Source organism: Lytechinus variegatus, chromosome 1 (assembly GCF_018143015.1).
Source record: "Lytechinus variegatus isolate NC3 chromosome 1, Lvar_3.0, whole genome shotgun sequence".
NCBI classification, from domain to species: Eukaryota; Metazoa; Echinodermata; class Echinoidea; order Temnopleuroida; family Toxopneustidae; genus Lytechinus; species Lytechinus variegatus.
The window spans coordinates 38,667,823-38,677,831 of NC_054740.1; the positions used below are offsets into that span (position 1 = coordinate 38,667,823).

Consider the following 10,009-nt stretch of genomic DNA (forward strand, 5'->3'; position numbering starts at 1 on the left):
GATTTCTTGCTCATAAGTGCACAGATAAAAACTGGAGGAAACGTGTTACCTTTTTCAATTTGTTTGTTTCCGCGAGTACCGAATATGCTCGCCTCGGGTTAAAAAGCTTGAAGTGTTTCGATTGCACCACTTTGCCTAAATGGTTTAAGCTATGGTATCCTCGATCAAAATGTCAAGATGAATAGAAACACTTTTTTGTCCAGATTATAGTGGAGACATGTTAGATGTTTGGACATACTCAAGTCTTTGTCGGCTAAAGCAATGTCCCAGTTGGCGTTACAAAGTATAGTTAAAGTTTAAACAAGTTTTAGTGTGCTCTGAACGTTAAGCATTCAAGAAGGTTACTTCCGAAAATCAGTATCGCTTCTCCGTCGTCGAGAGCCGTTAGAGAACTTGGCGCATGATGGGTCAAAGAAATACAGCTGGAATGAATGAAAAAAAAAGAAGTGAATTTAATATATGTCTCTCTGCCGTCATATAGAAAAGTGCGGGGACATATTTTGCAGTTTTGAAGTACATCTCTTTGTCAAACAAAACAAACGCAGACTACCAAATCGTGTTCATGTTGTTATTCGTGATAGGATGTTAATGTTTTTAAGGGAAATTGGTTTATTTTGTTACACAGAAACGGTTGAATGAAAACATGTTAGAAATATGAATATAGTATTATGTTAATGTGTTTAAAAAAGACGATAGACAAATGACAAGACGTTGTTTGAAAATAATTGATGAGAAATCCAGGACATAACCAGGCATAGGAAGACAGGATAGCATTAGGTCGGGAAACTAGGGCAGATTGGGGGTGACTTGGAGTTGCACTACATCTTGGAATGCTGCTTAGACATTACGAATGCTCATCCAAGCAGTCCATTACCCGAGAAACACCAAGAAGACCGTTAAAGAAGGTAACGAGATCGAGACTTCATCAAGTTATGGCGATTTGGAGCTTGACGTCGGCACTGTAACATGGCTTCTGTCATTCATAACAATGTTGCAGTGACGACTTCGCGCTTCCGGTTGCCAGAATCAACAAGATCTATCCAGCGTGTGTATGTAGCATGCCTGTCTGTGGTGTTACAGACGTGTATCAGTCGGATATGAAACCTAATGTCTGGGAAAGAACTATGACGTCACAATCCGCCAAGGCGTGACGGGAGGCTTGAATCACTGCTCTCTAACTTCAGTTTAATTCTGCATGTTGCTGTATTACAGAAGCACGTCAATGGCGCCAGAAGACCGCACGGCTGTCACTTATAATAAAAAGCAATGCCACCTTAACAAAAAGTTGATTTTAATTAGAGAAATATAGATATGACATTTTCAAATTTTGCCTATCGGCAATAAAAAATATAATTCAAACAAAAATCAGCAATAACAAATGTAATTCAAATAAAAATCGCTTACTTTTCACTTTTTTTTGGGGGGTGGGGGTATGCATAACACTGTGAAATGCAAATGAAAGAGTCGATGATGTCACTCAGCCAATGTTTCCTTTTTATTTTATTTTTAATCATACTATATTTTGGGGCATATTTTGCAAGAAGGAGACTCTTTCTCAATTTACTATAAATTTCATAGTGACAAGTCCGCATACTCAAGGAGAAACCGAACTTTGCTCCTCGTCATATTGAGGTGAAAATTGAAATACAAAACAAAAGTAGTGTGTGGGTGACGTCATGGACCCCCTTATTTATTTGCAAACTGACCAAGATGTGCATGCATATATTAACTCATATGTGAAATTCATCGAACATTTTAAACATCACAACTGTCTCATCACAACATCCAATTTTATTAAAATTTTCAACATTATGCTTCTTTCGTCAACCTCTTTGGGGTGGGCTTGTCCGTCAACCTCGAGAGCAACCCGCATTCTTCTGACGTTGAACCGTATTACCAAATCGTAGTTGGCGGTAGACTACAATATTCAACAGAGAGTAATGGAGTATCATGCATGCCGTCATGTATATCACAAATGTAAATAATATGAAGAAGGCGGGCAACTATGTTTCATAGCTTGAAACGGAAAGGTTCGGAAAAAACAGGAAATTTTCTCAGCAAGTCTTCACCTCGCATTCCTCGAGTGAAAACCAGATGACAGATGAGACACGCTCAGGACTATTTCAACAAACTAAAATGTTCTCATAATTATATTAGGATCATCGGCAACATGTTTCCGGATATACTTACATGCAATAGTTGGTGAAAGAAAATGAAATATTGGCAGAGCTGCCGGCGCTAAGCATGTCATTGACATGGATGAATATCGTGTTTATTCAATTCGGGGAAATTCTCTTCTGAAAATTGTTACTAGTCACTTACAGAAGTATACGAAGAAGGCGAGGTCCATTCGAGACAAAGTACGTGTAGGATAAAGTCAATGTGACAGGGAAACATTATCCTGGATCTTTTGGGGGTCAACTTTTTTACGAAAAAAAAGACGATGAAACATTATCCATTATTTCATTCTTATATTCTTGAGTGACTAGACCGACTCGATGATACTTTGTATTGTCTTTTTGTCATCTTGTCCCCTCTTCGTGTTTACTTCTACTGAACGATAGTGACGTATTTCTCTTTACCTTTAATGGGGAAGTTTACTTTGAAAATAGTTTATTGTAAAAATGGCAGAAAAATACTGCAAAAAGTATTGGTGAAGTTTCTAGGAAAATCCATCAAGTATTTTTCTGTTATAAAGCGATAGAAAGTTGAACTTTTGGACTTGTGACGTCATCCTGTGAGTTGCGTCCCCATTTATCGTGTTGCAAAAAAAATATACTAATCATTTCACATGCTCCTGAAAAAAAAAAGTTTTAGTCGTGATGAACCATGGAAAATATAATGTAGTTCATATGGCGTATATATATGACGTCACAAATCAAAACTTAAGATTCTAATAATTTTTTTATTCTTTGCTGGATTTTCCTCAAACCTTCATCAATACTTTTTTATTATTTTTTTCCTGTTATTTTTACAGCAGGCCTTCGTCGGGGTAAGCGTCCCTCTTAACCCTAAAAAGACTGGGGGGGCTGATTCAGCCCCCCCCCCCCTCGACATTTTTCGCAATAAATCCGCTGCTCGAAATTTTTTGACCGCATCGCTCACTGACTTTTTACTTTCAAGTCTCGCGCAACTTTTAAGACCAAAATTGTGACCCCCGGGTACGCGGTTCCAAAATTACGCAACATTTCGTAAGTGCATGCAGACCCAAAATTACTCAAAAACGTGAATTTGTGTACAAATCCAATGCAAATAGTGTTCTAAGCCAAAATTCATAAATGTTTCATTATTTTTCCTTTTACTGCTTAAGATCAATTAATTTTATCTTGTTTATGGTCAAAATAAAGTCCCCGACAATTTCCATTGAAAAAACAATAAAAAACAAAAAGTCGAAAAACAAAGAAATACATAAGAAATTTAGAAAACAATAGAATAAATAAGAAAATAAATTTGATTTTGAATTTTTTTTAAAAATCAATTTGATCAGATGCCTATCTAGAGTATGTGAAACAAAAATTAGCATTTCAGGTGCATTATTTTATTAATTAGAGCAAACTGATGATTTTACGCATAAATTAGCATAATTAATGAGACATGAGATTTTTTGCCGAATTTGATGTTATAGTTTTGTAGATAATGCCATGGGTAACGCGTGTGCCAATTTTCGTCGCGATCGCGCGATCAACGGCCGAGATCATAAGGGGGGCTGAATCAGCCCCCCCCCCCCCCCAGTCTTTTTAGGCGTCGAAATAGCCCAGTCTATTTAGGGTTAAGCCTAAGTACAATCACCAAGTGTCCGAGCCATCTTCTTAATGTGTCGCCTAATAACTCTCTAAGTAATTTCGTTTCTGTCTTTGATGGATTTTTTTTTTTGTTTCTCCGTAGAAACGTGAGTATTCCTGCCTTGAACGATAGCCGGTATATCGGGGTATCGATCTACACCGTAGTTATTTTCAGCGCGCTAGGTGTGCCTCTCTCCTTTCTATTAGCCGAGAATAGCAGCTATAGCTACGCCATCATAGCCGGGCTTATCCTCTTCTGTACAACACTAACCCTCGCTCTGCTCTTTCTGCCAAAAGTAAGTTTTTAACCAATTGAGAATGTATGTCAGTAAAGATAAGAAGGCCTATGGAGGATTGTCTACATGTTATCTTAGGTAGATAGCAAGGTACCTCTAAATGAAACATTCGAATTACTTCAGGAATTGTCACATAATTCTGTCATTTTATTCTTTGAACAAATTAAAGTATTTTTCTGATGTCAGCAGAATAATATATGCCTAGATGTTAATAAGCGGTGGATAATGCGCCATTTTGCAAGTTGGACATAGCTATCTAGAGTGAATTTTCAATTGCCTGACATCGTCTGACGAAAATGTTCATTATGAGACAGATTGTAACGTTAGACAGCATTATGTGACACATCATTGATGCTTCATGAAGTGTGTGTAATAATTTCATTAAACGGTGACAATGATTATTTAAAACTTATATGGATGCCAACAAAGACGGATAGTGGGCATGAAATCCAAAGCTCGTAAAATGCTCATTTTACCGCTTTCATAAAAAAAACAAATCCAAATAAATGAACGCGCACACTGAGAGCTTTGTCACTTCGTAATTGGTAATTATATGTTGTTACTTGAATGTACATATTTTATTTCAAAAGGGGGAAACAATATCATAGGTGCACTATTTCATTTTTAAAGATTAATCTGCCAATCGGTGTTTTTTTTTTACCCTACTAGGTCTTCAGCATAATTCACGGCTACGCCCCGGAAGAAGTTGGGAGTCGGGTCATGTCAAATGTCAACGGTCGTCCCGCTTACTCATCGGGTTTCCGAAACGGTCCCGGGGGAAGTCGATCGCAGAAAAAGAGCACTCTGCTGGCCGCCGAAACGAGCCAAACAGCGGCAGATAGAGAAAGAACTTCAGAAGCTCAGATCGCTGTGTGATGCAGCTTAGAATTACCAAAATTATGAATTAACATGTTGACATTATTTCAGACTGACAGTTCGTCATTTTTTTGTTTGTTGTGTAATTGACTTCACCGACATGCATGGATAATGGATGGTGTTAATCTATTCATAATGATCGACATTATATACCGACGACTATACCAGAAAGTAGCTCTCGTCACCCTACGCATTTCAATGAAAATGGGAAGCAGAAGATGAATCGCAGATGGACGAGCAAAATGATAACCTATGAAGGCAATTACCAAGCATGCCAGGAACCCGTGCTGATTCGAAAGCTAGTTAAATATCTCACTTGATTTATCCTATTTAAAAACAATATTTCTGGATACATGATCAGGTGTTTGTTATTGGAAGATGTAAGGCCTACATTAGAAATATGAACGCTATGGCTAAAAACAATCAAACATTAGCGAGGAGAAGTTGCATGACATACTGTTGGAAAGATCAAAATATTGAGATGGAAATTCGGTCAGTCAAGCGCACAGAAGCACTGATTCCATGGAGAGTTTGTAGACAGCAAGGGTCTAATTTTGAAGGTTTGATATTATAACTACAAATGGCTTGTATCTATGGTTTAAAAGGAGGGAGAGAAATAGGAAACAAAATAAATGGTGAGGTCTTCGAAAGGTCTTTCATCAAGAACCTTAACGTCACCGAATTGTTCAGGATTCATGCGTAATTTTGGGTTTTTTTAACTTATCGAAGAGTTTGAAAATCATCGTTTGTCAAGAGACCCCCGTCGATTTGCCAACACAAGCGAGGAAGCACCGGCCAAAATACTTGACAATATAGCTTGGATGCATTTCGTCAAAACCTAGCATACGGATCAGAGAGGCCATTGCAAACACTTGCATTTTGGAGATTCTAAGAAATCTTGCAGCAGTGAGCACAATGTTAACAGTCTGCTGAGAAGTAAAACGAATGCTGTCAGTTGGCTGCGTTCACCGTGAAGAGTTTTAGCAACACGATTATCAATCCGGAAGTTATATTGACCGCTTGAAACCTTTATCTACTTGTACCTTCTTTTCGTCTCCTATGTCCGAAAAGCAGTATTCCACTCACCCATCTAATAGTCAAGTTGTTCAAGCTCTGCTCAACTATTGCTATTGAATAGGTTATCAAGGTGATGCTGAAAGCGAAGGTATATGATGCTGAAAACCACGGGATTGTTAGTGATCACACCAGGGGCGGATCTAGAATTTTTTGAAAGTGGGGACACTTTTTCCCGAGGAAAAATTTGACAAGCATAAAAAAGATCTAACTTTTAAGGGGGCGGAGGGGAACACACTTCTGTTTTAACGATGTTTCAATTGTGCTTCTTAAAATGGGGAGGGGCAGGGGCCGGCTGTGCCCCCTACCCCGTGGATCAGCCAGTGGATCTCACTACAATTTCCCGATTTAAAATGCCATGTAGTTGTTTAACTGGTACTTGAATTATTTTGATCACAGAGAGCTTGGAAATCCCTGCACCTAAGGATTCCAGATCACTGTTTGCATATTGTAGTTTAAGAAAGAGTTTCTCATCGCAATGATTTCATCGGCATGGACCTCGTATGATCGTGAAATAATGTGCAAAGATAGAAAGACAAGACCTCAACCTGCATGGAACAATGAAACGGATGCACCCCACCAACGTTCAATTTGATGACTACCGTGAATATCAATTACCCCAAACGACTTTGAAATATATATATTTGTGAATTGTCTTGAACTGTGTAAGAGTATACCACTGAGCGACAAGATAATGACGCCGTGAATTTTGATCTTGTTATTGTCCACAGCCTATTATTTTAGGCTGTATTTCTGCGATGTACTATTGGAACAACAACTGAACAAAGTGTTTGATTAAACATCAACAAAGAAAATTAATACCTGATAGTACCATTGTTGTCCCTAGTGTATCAAGAACTTCATTGAACTGTTGAATCTAAATCTATTCCAATTTGAATCGATTAATGATTTAAACAGAATATTCTGACCTGATAATAAGGAACATGCTGATCGTTTCATAGTGTTGTTGTGGAAAATTGACGCCGAGATTATAATAGAATGCTACTGGCTATACCCCAATAGCGCATGATAGACGCTGCAAATAATCTCTTGCGTCGCATAGATATTAAATTCGTGAAAGATAGACTGAAAAGACATTCAGGCTGGTTATGATGGCCAAAGAGAACTGCATGTTCAAAGAGTATCTTAGTTAAGCAGTTTATATAAATATGTTAATTTAGATATGTGAACATTCGTCATATCTCCATGTGTTCGCCTACATTGCGTCAGATTGATCGATGTGAACCGGACCTGGGGAAATATTCTTTATGGAGATGAAACTCTTTACTTGAAGTGAATAAATCTGAAGGAAATTGCAAATTATGTTTTCTCATTCCACAACAATAAGTGACCAATCGTGTTGTCTCAACATGTTCCAGCCTAGACTCTGTGATATCATTCAGGGCTTGGGGTACATTGTGGTTGGTTGGGCTTGTACGAGGTCAGTGCGATAACGCCTTGTACACTATTGTAAGCAAGAGTAAATTCTTTATCCTATGTCGCGTATGGAGAATAGTTTAGAACGCCTAGATCATAAAACCTACGTTTATTCTTTCGTTTTTTTGGTAAATTTTCCTTATACAAAACAAATATATTTTTGAAGTTAATATTCTACTATTTAAGGTGCTGGAGATGATTTAAGAATAAAACAATATTTTTTATCAGCTCATGGTATTGTCATAGCTTGTTCCTTGTAGATAATGTATGATTTCATGACCGTCCCCACCCCCCAATACAAAAAATATGCCGTGAAAGAAAAGGCATTTTTAGGTATTACTTTGGGGTTTTGCAATTTCCATGTCAACACATTTTATATTTGAAATGAATGATTTTGTTTCATGTTCACATTCGTTATCGATTATGTGGCGAGTTAAAGCAATGTAAATATAGACGAGGAAAATATTACCTGATATTTTTTTCTTTTGGGTCTTTTTCCTGCATGAGAAAAGCCTCACAACAAATAATGTGTACATAAAATCACTTGCATTGAAACATATATACTTCCATTCTTACCATGTGTACATAGATGTAAATGTGACAGCGACCTGCTGTTTGAAATGATCTATTATATTATCGTATACGTTTTGTTACAAGTACAATATGCTCTTATCGGTACGTCTCCCGGCCTGAAAATAACTTAAAATATGACGTTGTCTTTGTTTGTTTGTTTTTTTTTTTTTTTGGGGGGGGTTCAAATCATACGTCATCACCTCTTACCACTTTTGCACCAAGGTATGGTGTGACCGTACCCAGCGACCGATCGGAAGTGCTTTCATATGTAGTCAGGCCCAGAGCGATCGGGCGCTGTATACGGTATCGACCGTACCTTGGTGTGAAATAGTATTAGATTTATTATCCAGGCAAACGCTAAATAATCGTTGCATCGTAATGGTTATCTGAAATTCAAAATCATCATGTATGGTGGGGCTTTACTGATAATGACTGTGATTCTTTCAGTCCAAATCATTCTGTAAATGAAAACCAATTGAGTAAATAAAATTACCCGGTAGCTGAAAGTTAATGAGACAGTACCATTTATCGCCAGAATAAAAGAAATATATATAATGTCACCAGATTAGCTAGATAACGTACAGAAATAAGGGTTATTTTGAGAAACAGTGATACACGTAGGCACTATAAGGCACATATAATAATATCGTAAGCTCAATTTTCATCACATTAAATGTTTGTTTTTTCATAATGCGTGTCGTAATCTGAAATCAGTAACTCTTCATTTGTTCTGGCCGGACATGTTAAATCTGGTTTGATTGATATGAATAAAAACATAATGTCTGCTATGACATAACAATTAAATGCCCAAGCTAAATTATTAACCTATTAAGATATATAAAGTGGTATCAAATAAGTTCATAAAAATCATCATTACTTTGTGTTTAGTATAGATTTGGATTAAAATTCACGCAGTTTAGTGCAAAACATTTCTTAAAATATTTTTTTCATACTTAACCTCTTTTTAACGAATATGGTTTGAGAAAAAAAACTTGGTAGATGTGTTCCTACACAAATGGATCAAATTATGTGTATGATGAAAAATGATTTGTCATGCATGTTAAGTCAAGAATTAATCACAACACCAAAGGCATTTTGAAAGCCCACATGCTACACGTTGGATGACATTGGTAGTAAGTTTGGGCTCTCTCGAGAACGATGTTGAAATCATTTCTTGTGTTTTACAATATACATGTTATATAACAAATCACCATGGGTGTTAACCCAAAGGGGGGGGTGTATATCCCCGAATATTTTTTGGTGGGGGTGTCCTGTGTTATTCCCCATTAATTTACCGTCGAACATCATAACATTTATGATGAATCATAATATGATCATGATCATAATGGTAATAATAATGTATGGTGACTAATAATGTTGTTTCCCTCGGGATTTTGCTGTATATTGTTATCTAATAAGACCATTGTTTTCAGAAAATATTCAAAAACAGAAAAAAAGTATATGATGAAAGAAAATAACATATTCATGTTTATACGACACTATCGTTTAAAAATCTAGCCCTCCTCACAACCAGGCGCATTTTTATTACTATTTTTTCTTTATCCCGGTTAAAGGAAACCAAACCCAAGAAGAGAAGCAATCTTATTGGAAAGAGAAAAATGGGAGGAACAATTCAAAAAAAGTTTCATCAAAATCGGTTATGAAATAAGCAAGTTATGGATGATTAAAAAGTCTTGTTGTACTTACTATGTGGATCCTCAAATTGGCAAACATGCTTCAAAATGGATGATTTTGTGGACAACTCTCCATTTCTTTTGTACACATAATTTCAGATTTTCCCCTTTATTTTACATATTTCACATTATCTCCTCCTGACCTTGACATATATGGTGTGGAATCTATTTTCTCATGACATATGTTGTGCTCAGGAGGCAAGATGCAATTGAAAGATAATGAGAAAAATCTGAAAATTTGTGTACAAAACAAATGGAGAGTTGTCCACAAAATCAG

The 10,009-nt window shown here is 36.8% G+C and overlaps 1 protein-coding gene across 1 annotated transcript in view; it reads left to right on the forward strand.

Moving 5' to 3' along the window:
• The window catches only part of LOC121413491 (gamma-aminobutyric acid type B receptor subunit 2-like), a 78,871-nt gene extending 70,676 nt beyond the window's left edge, over window positions 1-8,195 (forward strand). The window contains exons 15-16 of the mRNA XM_041606316.1: window positions 3,886-4,078; window positions 4,748-8,195. Coding sequence (XP_041462250.1) covers window positions 3,886-4,078; window positions 4,748-4,954 — 400 coding nt within the window. The 3' untranslated portion in view covers window positions 4,955-8,195. The remainder of the gene's footprint in view (window positions 1-3,885; window positions 4,079-4,747) is intronic.
• The last annotated feature ends 1,814 nt before the right edge of the window (window positions 8,196-10,009 follow it).